Source organism: Athene cunicularia (assembly GCF_003259725.1).
Source record: "Athene cunicularia isolate RWA chromosome 2 unlocalized genomic scaffold, athCun1 chr2_part1, whole genome shotgun sequence".
Taxonomy (NCBI): domain Eukaryota; kingdom Metazoa; phylum Chordata; class Aves; order Strigiformes; family Strigidae; genus Athene; species Athene cunicularia.
This window is the reverse complement of record NW_020799095.1, coordinates 124,866,191-124,880,192: the sequence shown is the minus strand read 5'-3', so window position 1 is coordinate 124,880,192 and position 14,002 is coordinate 124,866,191. Positions and strand designations below refer to the sequence as shown.

The window sequence follows — 14,002 nt, the reverse complement described above, 5'->3', positions numbered from 1 at the left end:
AACAATCTGATGTCTCATATTTTTGAGGATGTTTGATTAGATACACAGAAATCAGCATGAGATATTAAACTAAACTCCAACAGCTAAAAAGGTGATTACTAGAGAGTCTATCCACCCTTGTATTACAATCATATGTATCAAATAAAAGAGCAGTAAGGTTTTCTACTAAGTTCTTGTTATTTTCAATCATCACTCAGCATTAGAAATAAAACCAGAAATCATTTTTTTCTATAAGTCAATTTATTGGTTCTCTGAAGACACAAAAGCTGTTATTTGAAGTGCAGGCCCCAATAACAAGAGATTAAAACATCACAGTCAATGGCCTTTAAGTAGAAAGACTCAAACTCTTGTCTTGGTTACTTGTGTTGACATTTTCTCAACACCAAGATCACTGCATACGAATATGAGAAATTGTACAAGTAAGACATAGTACAGTAGAAAAAAATGTTGCTAATGAGTTTTCTGTAGAAACATTTTTATGTGTTCAGAAGATGTACAGATTCAGGAGTTTAAATATCTAATAGACTCTTAAATCAGTACCATTGCAAGTGCTGCACTCGTAATACCTAGAACTGTCTTCTGAAAAGATTAAGCCAATGACAAAATATTTGTAAACAGGATTCAATCAATATTTTAGTTTCTGCTGACATGAACCTGGTTTTTAAAATTAAACTGTTTTATACTAAGCAAAATACATTTCTAATAAACAGAATTCTCAGTGGGAATTCCGCGATTCTTCAAACATTTCTAAATTAATACAAAGCATCAAACTCTGCCCTCAGTTTTATTCCTGACTTCTCACTGAGTTGTGCTGGTAATAACAGCAGAATTTGTCCAGTGTTGCCTATTCATTACTTCCCTGTCAGAGCACCATTTTTCTAGTAAAGGTGAAAAGTGAAATAGTGAAGAACTGGGAAATGCCTATTCTAGCCATTTGTAACGCTGACTTTTTTTGGACTTGGACGTATCACTCATCAATGTTGCTGTGAACGTGTTTGTGGCAACGTCAAGAACACCCTCTGCCACCTACTGATGAGTCAGAGGAATACAGAGAATTCAGAAGATTCATTTGCAGGAAGCTTTACAAACCACCTTTGAAAGTCCAGTCTCCTGTATGTACAATACTGAATAATCTCCCTGATGGTGAATATAATGTAGCAGATCTTTACTCACATAGTCTGCATGTGGGTTCAACCTAGATGGTACTTGTGTTATGCTGTTTAGGAAGCATGCTGAAATTTACATGATGAAGGACAGGGAAAGATGATTTAGAACTTCTGTCTGCCAGTTGATTCCTTGCTCGGATCATATGTGTGAGGCGATGTGTCTCCCCAGAAAGTAACAGAGCTAAACAGACTCCACTTAAAGTCTCTAACTATACAGAGTCACAATAAACAAACAGGTGACTTAACATGGATTTTTCAGTAGTGGGACAGACAAATGACACATATGAGTCATCCACAAAGACCCTCACCATATGCAACAAAATCCCTAATGAGTGAAATCATTAATATGTAGACTAACATGTCAAAACCAAAAAACCAGGCACAGCATCAAAACTAAAAATCCATCATCCTGGGAGGTAACAGCAGAAGAAAGGCACTTCCCCCTCAGCAATACTAAAGCTGCTATACTAAATAGGCAACATGATACCAGCAGCCCTCTACAGCTGGATGGGTGAAGTAACGGCAGCAGTAATAGAAGAAAAGATCAATGGGCAACAGCAAGATATGGCAAAGACAGCAAATGCCAAAATGACAGCAAGGTATCTTTTCTTTGAACACAGAGGCTTAGTATGCCTGATTGTATCCCCAGAATACTAATCTTGGATAACAAACTATGAACAAGAGAGAGAAAAAATCTGTTATGTTAAATTTATTCTTTGGACGTTTGCACTGGAAGTGGGATATCTGAGGAAGATCACTACTAGAGATGTTGTAGGAGCAGGCATTTTACCTCCTGTTCATGTACTGTTAACCCACTGTCATTTCTGCTTTCCTCAACTACTGGTTCATTTTTCTGCCTTTACTACATTTCCTTTGAAATTATTCTTATATACTAAAACTGAGCCCATTTTTCTTCCAAGACGACATGGCAGAGAAGTGACACCATCACAAATGCTGAGGCATTTGTGGTCAAGAATCATGTACATCTTACATTCCTTATAAAGGTTAGTATTTGCATACAGTATTTTTTCTGCTTTCAAAATCAGATTCAGTTTTACCACTCAGAATTTCAAGCTGAGAAACACAGATCTGGATCCAGAGGAAAAGCAGTGGACAGCAAAAACTAACTACACTTTGGGATGCAAGGGATTTTCTCACTCAGGTTCAGCAGAGTGGGACTTGAGACTTCACTTGAATGATGATCTCACTACCCTGCCCTTCACAGGCTGAACTGGGCGCCAGTTATCAACCAGTGGGTTCATAGGTTCATTCTCACTGTTCTTGGAAAGGCTACGAAGCTGTGCCATCTGAAAGGAAGAAAAATTACAGTGTCCATGTGAATTCACCTGGAAGCAGCGTGGACCTTGATGCCTAGAGCAAACTCTAAAGACAGAAAAGGAATTTTCATATATAATGACAAGCATACTGGTAGAGCTTATTGGTAGAGATCACTGCAGCCCAACAGCTAGGACTGTTTCTGTGGATCTTTACTCTCGATCCACAGAACAGCACATCACCTGACCCTTGCCTGAGTTTCTTTTGGATTTTTCCCTGACCCACATTCACCATGTGGAAAAGGAGTAGGGTCCTCCTGTGACCATGCTAGAGCTGGACTGCAGTCAAATCACTTGTGAAAATGTGGCTATCCAGGAAGGAGGGTGCACATCTAAGTCTAGGCAAGGCAGTCTGATCAAAAAACCTGCTTTGCAGAAGTTCATATTTTGTTCTGTAAGGCAGAGAAATGTATGCCAACTGGATGACTACGTTCAGTCATGAATTCAGCACTCAGCTCTTCTTCTCCAAATTATTTCAAATTCAGTGTTGCTTTGTTAATTGTTACCCTTTCAGCAGAATGCAGAACAAATATGTTCTGAAACCAGCCAAATCAGTAAAAAGGCTATAGCCTGACTTGTACTGCTGAAGCAGAGAATAGTATAAATAACCAAAAGTTTTAACACAAGAACTGAACAGGTCATCTTATCCAGACTGGCTCTCTGTTCTTTTTCCTGTGTTAATAAAAATGAAATAAATACAAATGTTCATACAAATTAATCTACTAATACAATTAGTAGATTAATTTGTATTAACATTCAGGTTTGAGGGTTCTAGCTAGTTCGATCCTTCTCACTGACAGCTTTTTGGAAGTCAAGATCTGGACCAGCCATTTCTTAAACTGGGAAAACAGTTAAATGTTCATTTCACTGGACACTCAATGCTGAAGCACAGACAGTGAACCAAGGCTCCTGTGACAGCTGAATTTTGTGGCTTCAGGATCCTGAGAACACTCTTGCTGAAGCTATTCCAGGAGGTGTCTAGAAAGAGAGACTGATTCTCAAGGTCAGTTTACAGGCCATTTCAACCATCCATTCTGCAGGCAACTTCTCACAGTCCTCAGCTAAAGCTTTCCTTATCGAAAAATGCAAGGTAACACAGGGATTGCACATCATCACACTGACATACTGAGACACTGTTAGGAGCTGGTAAAGGAGTAGCAGAACTAGCTGGAATTTACCTGGTCTGAGCTGACTTCAATCGGCTCCCTCAAGAGAATCCAGGTGATGCACTCCTCACAGGGGGGTGTAGTGAATGAACCATGGTAGGTCCAGTAGTCCCGAGATTTGGGGAAAAGAATTGAAGGATCAAAGTGCTGAAAAGGAGCCTCTTTCCCCTTAGAGAAACAAAAAATAATTCTCTGCAGTAATTCTAGGGATATACATCTTAAAAAGACATTAGTATCTACATTATTATAAAGGAAGTAAATAAATATCAAGACTCATGCAAGAGATCAATCTCCTTTTCTTCCTGTCAAGCATTTGCCCTGCAATTAATAATAATTGACATTTTGGTTCCATTAATACATTAAAAGAAATTACAAACTCAGTTGTGTGGGACCAAAGCAAATTTACTGTTAAATTCTTCTGTTCTGGAATTATAAAAATTTTATTTTGAGTCACTTGGAATAAAATTTAAAGGGTGTGGCACTGCAGGTACTGGTACCCTTTTTATCCAATAGAACAGTGGCCAGGCATTTATTCCAGATTTGTTAGTCTTCTCCTGTATCTGAAGCAATTTCAATCCACATCTCTCTCCTCCCAATATTGTGCTCTAATTACACTGTCACGGTGACACTCTCAATCTTTTTGTTAGCACTACTACACTTAATGCAAAACATTAAAATATTTCCTGAAAGAGTACTGGATCTTGAATGTCTTACAACTAAAGGTGATTATCACCAGACAAGAGAGAACAGCAGATACCAGGCAACATTTCCTGAGAAGCTTTCCTTTTCCACTGAATAGGATACTCAAGAGAGTATCTCCACAGGACTATGATGAGACTCCCATGTCCCCTCAGGGTGACAAGGACTCTACTGGTGACCAGTTCTCTAGTATTTAGGATGCTGTTCTGGAAAGCAACATCTACTACTCCTAATTCCTTCTCCTATCATGGAGCACCTTCTCTAGATGGGAACAGAGTTTTACCCTGCAAAGTGCAATGGGAGGAAGTGAAGTCTCTTCCACACATCCTTGCAGAAAATACAGGTAGAAAGAATAACTTCAAGACTCTAAATATATCTTCCTGACAAAATTATTCTGCAAGTTCAACATCAGTTTGCAAGTGACTTCATCAATAAAATTGTGCTTTTTCAATAAATACAGTACACTGTCCAAGTCCTCTGCCTGTAATGCATCAGAGCAATTGGAACTGCATGTGTGATAAATACACCAGTGATACCATCCATTAATCTTTCCTGAAAAATAAGTAATCTTGGTAAAATGAATGTGATTATATGAGTTTGCATATGTACCTATCTTTCCCTGCTTTTCTTCTACTGTTGCTTTTTTTCAGAACCACTACAGAGAATACCTGTATGTAGGAAATGAGAATTCTATTTTTTTGCTGTTAGAAGTCATAAAATCTCCAGTCAGGCAATCTCATACAGACTGTATTGGAGTGGACATCACTGCCATCTTGTTATCATTGTAGGACAGTGTTTCTTAGGGTGATTGATCAACTTTTTATTAACTGTGGCAAAACTCTTCTGCATGTGAATGGCCAACAAATGATACAGGGATTATGAGAGAAAGCTGAATCTGTATCAGATGGGTATCATTGACACAGAAGGGGGAGAAAAGGGTAGGGCAAAAAAATGATCTTCAGTTCCCTTAGTAGAAAGAACTGAATTGTATCTGAAGACTAAGAAAAGGTTGAAAAAACAAAATTAATATGACTCTGAGTGAGAACAGATCTCAGCCTCACACCCAAACAGCAACGGCAGTACGTATGTACATAAATGAAATGCAAAAAATTTACTACATTTGGAAGAAAATGACTGCAAAATTTGTAAAATTCAGTCCGGGGGGGTCTGGTGGTATGTTCAGTGTCAAATAAAAAAGGGACTTTTCTTTTAGCATCATTAGAATCATAAAGCTTATCATGAAGTAGAATTGCTAAAGTATACCTAGAGGCTAGGTTTATGTTTAATAATGTTAAGTAACAATAGATGCAGCATCACAATTTTCTGCAAAGAAATCCCTTCTGCAGTTGTATCCATGTAACAGGTGCGGACTTTGGTCATTAGATCATTAGTTAAATTGGAAAACAATTTAGAATAGGCTTACAAAGCTATTTGTACTAGGATCATGGGAAGATAGAACCTAGGATTGGTACAGAAACTAACATGTAATTCCTTTTATAAAGTAATTCAGTTCTGCCTTAAAATTAGTAAAGTTTTTTATCTCTCTTACACTGACTGGGAGCTTGCTCCATCATTCCTGCTAGTTTCTTCTCCTTTGAGGCTAACTAAATTTCTGACTGAATTATATGCATTTGGTCTGGCCACTGCTGTCCTCAAATTCAAAAAGCTTTTAATTTCTTCTTGATACTTGCATAATATGATAATTTTACAGAGCAGTATCAATAAGACTATCAATTGTGCATGCAAGGATTGATACAAAATCCTCTACAAGAAGAATACTTAAAGAAGTGAGGAATTACATGTATACTTAATAAACGAAAGTGTCCTATTCCACAGTCCAGTGTATCACCTCTGGTGCTACTGTTAGGTATCAGAATAATGCCAAAAAGACTGAATCTGAAGTTCTTATTTCTGCTTCTACTGCTTTTCAACTACATCATATCACAAAAATAGTTTTGATACCTTGGTCTTAATGTTATCAATTCCTTGAAGAATTCTCTTAATCTCTGGCTTGGGAGTTTTTCCAACCTGTAATGCAAAGCACAAGTACTGTATTTTTTCATCATGTTCCACAGTATTTGAAAGAAATTCAGTACATCCCAGCTGTCAAGTTAGGCAGCAGTACTCTCAGAGCATCTGGTACGCACTGATACAAAATTTTATGTGTTAAAAGAACATCTGGAATAGCAGACTCAAGTAACTGGCTTTGCAATTAAAATATGGATTGAAAGACTACAAGGCATCTCCCATTGTCTGAGGAACAAACTGTGCACTCAGACAACATCATCTACACCCTCCAGGGCCCAGTCCTTGGCCCCTGGTTTGAAAGCAACCCACAACCACTGTGAGACATATGAGCACTCAGCAAAGCGATGACAGCCTGAAGAACTGGAGTTCCTGAAGACACTTCAAACATTTTGCAGCATATACGCAGTCAGATGAGACGATGTAAGACGTATGATGAAATTCATGTCATGACCTCCTCAAGCCATGGGGTCACTTTATTACTTATGTTCATGATGTTCAGCACTTCCAAAAGCTTTGACATGGCTCTGCATCCCAGAAGAATAAAGATGGTAAGCATAAGATGTGCTGTTATTGCCAAGTCTTGTTCCGAAGTAGATTAAATTCAATTCTTCAGGAGATAATTCAATATCTGTTTTAGCAATATCCAAAAACCTAGTCATGGAACATGACAAACCCAGAGCAAAACAATGCCTCCTATGTCAAAGAGCAAGAAGGAAATTGGGAAAGATGGCCAGAGAAGATATAGTGATACCACTTACTTTTCTAGACCTTTTAGCTGACCTTAGCATAGTTAATAAGAACATAATGTCATACTTTGTAAGTTGTGTTTTACAAGATAAAGCTTTAGCCTAAAAGAGACCAGAAGAAATGACAAAGGGAGAATAATTGAAGGACATAGTCACAGGGGAGAATCTGGACAGGTGCTGACCTTCAGTTTAAACTAACCACAAGAAAAAGGTCAGGCTGGCTCATAGTGCAACAGGACTAGAATTACATTTGATCTAGCCTGTCCAGGGACAATGTGGCAAAATTAATTACATCCACTTGCTATTGCTTGTACAAATGCAGCTTAGTAGTGATAAAACAATAAAAGGAGAGCTATTCTTTGACACTGTGTTCAAACTGAAATACCCACCTGCAGGTAAAATGACAGTCACATAGCTGGAGTTTGCATAATTACATTGTCTGCCTGTTAGTGTTTCTTAGTGTCCTAGACCACATACAGATTTGATACTATGATAGATTTCTTTCTGTATATAAAAAAATCAATCAGAAAATATTGGTGCAGTATTATTTTGTTATGAAACCGTTGTATTTCAAGGTTAAAATGTTCAGTGAACTTCTTTTACCATCAATTCTTTGTTTTTGGAGTAGGTTCGTTGAACTCCTTTTGATTCCCAGCTTATGTGGGGATCAGCAAGAGACCAAGGAAGGGAATCAGTCAACATAACCTTGCTGACAGGCAGATACAATACCTGCTAGCAGACAAAGGGCAGGAGGAAACACTCTTCCTATGCAGACTGTCCTCCTCACTCAGTACACACCACAGCAAAGAGCTGGTCAGGGACACCAGGGACAAAGTTAGCAAGTGTCCCAGGCTTGAAGTTGTGTGTCTCTTGTTCAGTACCACCCATGATATGTGCCACAGGTGTCACGAATGGTGTCAGAAGTCGGCTCTGAACAGGTTAGTGCATGGAATCTGGAGGGCCCAAGGACATGTGTGACTTCAGTCTGTGCATCGCTTTGAATGTTTTCCTGTAAAATGATACAGTGCAGGGAAAAACGATGGGAACTTTTTTTCCCTGGCACTACAGAAAGATGAAAAATACAGAAAATTATATAGACTGAATATTTGCCACTTACTTTCAGAAATATGCCCACAACAGCCACTCCATCAGGTTGTTTCAAAGCTCCAGCAAAATTACCATGTTTTGGATTCCAGTGCACCATATGTAACTAAAAACCAATGAAACCTCAGTTATAAATGCAAGAAACTGACAACAGCACAATCTTACAAGCTTTTATATTGAGAAAAGTTTCCAGTACACAGCCAGTAAAAGAATGAACATGAAAAAGAAAACTGTACGTTTCCTATTCCTGTTCCCATGTGTCCATATGTTCAGACTTTCTATAAAGCGTCACTTTGTATTTAACCGAAGCATAACAGAGAGAAAATGGAGTTTACCACACAATCCATTTAAAAATTAATCAGAAAATTCAACTATAAACCATTTAAGCCAAGCATGTGACATGCACACATGCAGTACATAAAACACCTACTAACATGCACTTCATCTCAAAGTAGATTTTTAGATTTTCATGTTATGCAGATAACTGCTCAAGGATTTACACTGGGTTGTATGTAGTATGTATGATATTGTTTTCTATCTCACTACTCCCAGCACATTGTATTGGAAAGGAGTGGAGATAGTAACCTGACATTTCTTTCTTGTTTCCACTTCCAACAATGCTGTATTTTCAGGATATATTTCAAGTTTTTACATATCCTTCCAGAAAATCTCTGGCTCCTGAATATAGCTACAAATGCCACAACCAGTAGTACAGAATCTCAAAATAAGTAGTGTCTGGAATATAGCGCCATGCAAAAAAAAATAGAGGAGTCTGGTGCATATTTTGAATGTAAATTTTTAACATTTTTTTAAGCATAGTAACAATTATTTAAAATAGCAACAAATTCATTTGCCCTGAATATAAATATAAATTAATGCATTGCTCTGTTTCTTTTCTCTTGAAGCTATCATTCCTAAGGTGGAGCAGCCATATATCTTTGGTTGCATTCTGCAAAACTTCATATATTCCAGGCTTTCTTTTCCTGTCAATAAATATCTGAGTACTGAAAAAAAAAAAAAAAAAAAGCTAAGTAAAAAGTGTGTATTTGATCTAACCAAGAAATAGCTTGAGGAAGCAGAATTTGTCTGTTTAGTTGGCCACAGAAAGTAGAACATTAACACACTTTGGCTGTGGCTAAGGGATGGGAAAAAAACCCAAAACAACAAACCATCACTCACAGCTATCTCTGCAATATTTGTGCACACTGTCCCTGCAAAATACCTGCCTGAATTTTCTCCTATAATAAGGAGAAAATGGGCCTCCTATGGGCAGAGACTCTTCGGCATCTTGAGAGTATAGGTGGAAGGCAGGAAAACACTACCGCAGACTTTTTGTGGGCATAGGCATATATTTTGAGCCTATTCTCAAATAAGATGGAGGAAAGAGGTAACATTTGCTAGTAATTTACTAGTATCAATAGTGAATTCATTTACATTTATTACCTGAAGAAATCTTCAGGACCTAGAGCAGAGACAAATTTAGCAAATTTGGACAACAATAGTGCAGTAGTTTATTTTAAAAAACCCTCCAATATCTGTTTATCACAGTTCCTGAAAATAAACACACAGATTTTAAAGCACAGATGTTCAGAAACTAGAAGATACTCTTTACCACGCTAAATCAGATCTAATTTTGAATGTCAGTTTATCAAATGTGCTTTTAGATAGTTTTTCTATACATTAGTAATGTTTTCTGAAACTAACTTAGTAATTCAAGCTATACCAGAAACAGCTAAAAGCCAAAAAATATCAGCAAAAAACAGATCTCAGATCTTATCTGAAAATAACAAATCACTGAATCTCAAATATTTTTAAAGCATTTAAAAATATCAGCAAAAACTCTTGCTTGAAGAAGCAAATTCCACATTAGTATATACTTGCAAAGATACATTTGTTGGCAGATGCAACTTATCCCACTGCACGCTGATGAGTATTTACAAGTTTCATCGACAGATTTTAGGAGAAAAAACATCAATACTTGCAAAAGGAGAATGGTTAATCTGTTCAGATGCACAATCAGTCAAATTCCCGTTAGTACTGAATACTACTATTAAAAATAGGTCCTACCTCTGCTGCGTATTTCACCCCATCTATAACATGCTCAGAGCCATGGTCATCAGACGAACCCCAATGCAAGTGAAGCTGACGCAGCCTGTAGGCTCCCGTGAGCGGCCCACCTCTCAGCACTGCAATTGATAATCTATGTCAACTCTAGCCTACAAAATGCTGACATACATGTTTACTGAACAGGGACCTGTTTTTTAAAAGTGTGGAGGACCTCCTGTAAATCCATCTGATTGCAGTGGGGGTCACAACACTCACCAGTTTACAAGATTGGGGCTGAATTCTGTTATCACTCAAGGGAGAGTCCTGTTTGATGTGAAAACTGTGGAAGCTGCTGTGAGTCAAGCCCAGATTCAAACCCCAGAAGCCCAACAAGCCCTGTTTCTCTTTGCAAGTGGACATGCTATAGTTCCTGATGTGGAGAAGGAAGGTATTCACAGCTGATTCTTGCCAAGAAAATGGTCTATTGTGAAATGGCTGGGGATAGGACTGTGAAATTGTCCCAAAGGTGCTTTGAAGCATACCTCTAGTCCATGACTGGCATACCTTTCACAGTTCAGACATCTGAACTGAACAGTGGTTACAGCATAGTTTGCTGCTTCTAGAAGAATTACCTATTTCTTGAAAGTGAGAGAAAAGAGTTTAGGTCAAATGAGTTAGGACATGTTCCTGAGCAAGCAAAAGCTATAGTCCACATTTAACATTTCCACCAGTGAAACAAATTAAGAAGCTATTATTTCTGATGTTAGCCAAATAATGCTGACCATGCATCAGTCTGACAGTTTACTGATTTACAGTCATTGATTCTGACTTTCAAAACATCACACCTGCTCTTTCAGTTTGGGGATTCTTTTGAACAGGGACTGCTTAGAGGGTAAGCTCTCAAATACATTTTTCATTCATTACCTAAGGCAGGACTGAGACATGTTTCCTTACACAGAAAGCTGACAATGCAGTTTACAACTGCAGTGCCAGAATAACTTGTTTAAATAGCATTCAAGTTTGAACTTCTACAAATAGCTTTGAAGTTCAAAGTTAACACTGAAATAATATTTAAACCCTCTTCTGCCCAATGGTCTCATATTAATTCTTGATATCATATGTGTTGGAAAACCTACATAGAGCAAGAGGTTTTACTTTGCAGTTTCTCTTTTTAGTTGGTGTCACAGACATTGCAGGGGTCAGGAGGCGGGGCTGAAACAAAGCACTGTGTTGAGTTTTAGGCATGCAGGTCTTCTTGAGTTTGTTCATACAGAAATAAATCATCATAACTAAATCAATACAGTATTGAGTAAGCTTTCTGTAGAAGCCTTTAATGGAAAAGAATGTCACGTAATAATATTCTTATTCTTATTCTTATTCTTATTCTTATTCTTATTCTTATTCTTTCTCTTTTCAATGTAGGAAAAATAATAGACTCTAAGGCCCAATTCTTCACAAGTATTTGCTTGCCATTTCACAGTGAAATCAACTGGAGGCTGGAACTTTCAGGACCTGAATTTATATGATCTACAAGCTAAATCAGTATGAAAGTTGGAAACTCATTTAGCAGTTGTTTCTTACAGGTGGCCCTTTTCAGAGCTCAAATACTGTGAAACTCTTGGGAGACAGCACTTCATAACAGTATGCAGATTTCTCTAGCATAAAAATAAATCTTTTTAATATTCAAGATTTTCCACATGATTCAATTAAAAAAAAAAGGCTATCTTCAAGCTGGATTTCTTTTTCCAGTTTAAATCAGGTCTGTGACTACTACTTCTCCTCAGCTGTTGCCACCACAGAAGCCAACATTAAGGTTATGTTTATGAAATGCTTCTTCATGTAGTTTTTCAGAGCTGTCAAACATTGTATTTGATTCTAATTGGACACATCTCTATGAAAGGCTTGAGCCCTGGACTACTTACTGTCCAGCAGCCTGCAGAAAGTTAGTAACAGCAGCATGGAATGTACACACTGGGTGTCCAGAGGAACAACAGAGATGATAGGGAGGGGACAGTTGGGGAGGGAATGGAGAGAGGATGATTCAGAGGAAGGGCTGTACCAAGGGCTGCACTCTGCTGGCCAAATCAGGGTCTTTCTCCTACAGTTCCCTGCGCAGATGGGTTCTTGAGCTGCCTCTGTCTAAACATTTCAGCCTTTAGGAAGCTGGAAAGATAGAGCAGAACCACATGAAAAGGTTCATAATGAATTTAATTCCTATGCTTTGAGCCATGGCATTGATTTTATGCAGTGCTTGTGGAAGAGCATTCCGTGTTTTAACAAAAGTGCTATTTATGGTTTGTCTGACGCCACTGTGTAGAAACTGTGTTAATAAATACTAAAGCACCACACATACATAACAAAGGGATGCTCCCTGTCCTAAATAGCTCAGGTTTAATCTGCAAGATCTGGAACAATAACAGATAGCTGTAATGTTAAATAAAGGACTCCAAGGAAACAATGAGTTCATCAAGATGAACAAAAGAGATGGTGATCTTTCAGTGTAGTGCAGATATATTTCATTAATTATATAGCCTACTAAGAATAAAATCCAAATATAAATGCCATCAAAGTAGACGAAGAAAAATACAATGGAAAGTAACTGTGTTTTCCATTAATTAAACTAGTTCCTCCTTGATAAAGGACAGATCAATAATTGCATAGTCTTGAGATGTATTATACAGTCTTGAGATATATTATACTCATTATACGGTACTGTGAATTTATTATTCATTTTGGCTGTTGTTGCCTGTCTGCATTCAGAGCTACACACTCATACAGCTCTGGAATCGAGTTTTGAATAATTTAACTTGGCAATTAGAGACTGTTTTTTCTCAATTAAGTAACAAAGCCATTTCATAGATTTCCAGAAGCTATGAAATGTTATTTTCATAAATGCTATTTTCACAGCTTTTTCAGGGTGTGGAGGCTCTTAAGACATCCTGTACTGACTGAAGAAATCAAGATCACAGTTGGTGGAAACACACGAGCTGTGTGTTTTCAAAGTGCCTCAGAGCGTGCACTAAACCCCCCTGGATGACACTCTCTCACCTTGCACAACAGCTGAGGATGCGGTGTCCGCCTTGAAGGAGGTGACTTGGGGAGAATTCCACTTTCCAGCAGAGTCTGTATTTCAGGGGTGCCCCTGCAGCTACCGCCTCTCTGTCCCACCTATGGTGGACCTAAACATGGCTGGATCCACCAGAATAAACGCCGGGCCCACGTGCCATTTTTTACGTACCCAAATGACATTTCTCTGCCAGCCTCCGTAGGCCAGGTTCCACAGGATGCGTTTTGATTCCCAGCGCTTTGCAAACCTCAATTCCTAACAACCCCCAAAAGCCAAACCAGAAACCAACCTGATCGATCAAAAGTGTCGTCGAAGACAACTCGGCAGGTGCGCCCATTGTTCAGGATGGTTTTCGCTGCCCCGGGGTCATAACTGGTGTGCCAAGGGCCGAGAGAACTGTCGTGCTGCACGTCTTTGCTGTTGATCTCAATGGGCGACTGCTTGTCTCCCTTGGCCATGGGGTAGTTTTCATGCCAGTGGTCGGGTCCTGGGGGGGAAGGCAAGGAAATGTCGCCCCGGCTCAGCCCCGGCCCGCCCGGCGGCCCCGCGCCCCCACTCACCGTTGTCGCTGTCGTAGCCCCACACGGACTGGGCCATGGTGCCGCTGCCCGCGCCTCGTCCCGTCCCGTCCCGTCCCGTCCCGTCC

General features: G+C 38.9%; 1 protein-coding gene across 2 annotated transcripts; it reads right to left on the bottom strand.

Moving 5' to 3' along the window:
- Window positions 1–237: 237 nt before the first annotated feature.
- On the bottom strand, window positions 238–13,991 carry CA3 (carbonic anhydrase 3). Of its 2 annotated transcripts, XM_026843652.1 has the most exons (7): window positions 13,917–13,991; window positions 13,646–13,843; window positions 10,311–10,429; window positions 8,257–8,349; window positions 6,328–6,393; window positions 3,679–3,834; window positions 238–2,473 (listed from the first exon to the last, which is right to left on the bottom strand). In XM_026843652.1, the coding sequence occupies exons 1-7, from the start codon at window positions 13,951–13,953 to the stop codon at window positions 2,354–2,356; spliced, it is 789 nt and encodes a 262-aa protein (XP_026699453.1). In that variant the 5' UTR covers window positions 13,954–13,991; the 3' UTR covers window positions 238–2,353. The 2 variants fall into 2 exon arrangements, with proteins under 2 accessions (XP_026699453.1, XP_026699454.1); XM_026843653.1 differs by lacking the exons at window positions 10,311–10,429; window positions 13,917–13,991 and having other exon boundaries at window positions 13,646–13,814.
- Window positions 13,992–14,002: the final 11 nt, after the last annotated feature.

Coding starts and splice junctions, on each gene's coding strand:
- CA3 (XM_026843652.1), bottom strand. CDS start 13,953: ATGGCCCAGTCCGTGTGGGGCTACGACAGCGACAACG. Junction 10,430..13,645: donor CGACACTTTTGATCGATCAG/GTTGGTTTCTGG, acceptor TATCAATTGCAG/TGCTGAGAGGTGGGCCGCTC. Junction 2,474..3,678: donor TTGAAGTCAGCTCAGACCAG/GTAAATTCCAGC, acceptor TCTTCCTTTCAG/ATGGCACAGCTTCGTAGCCT.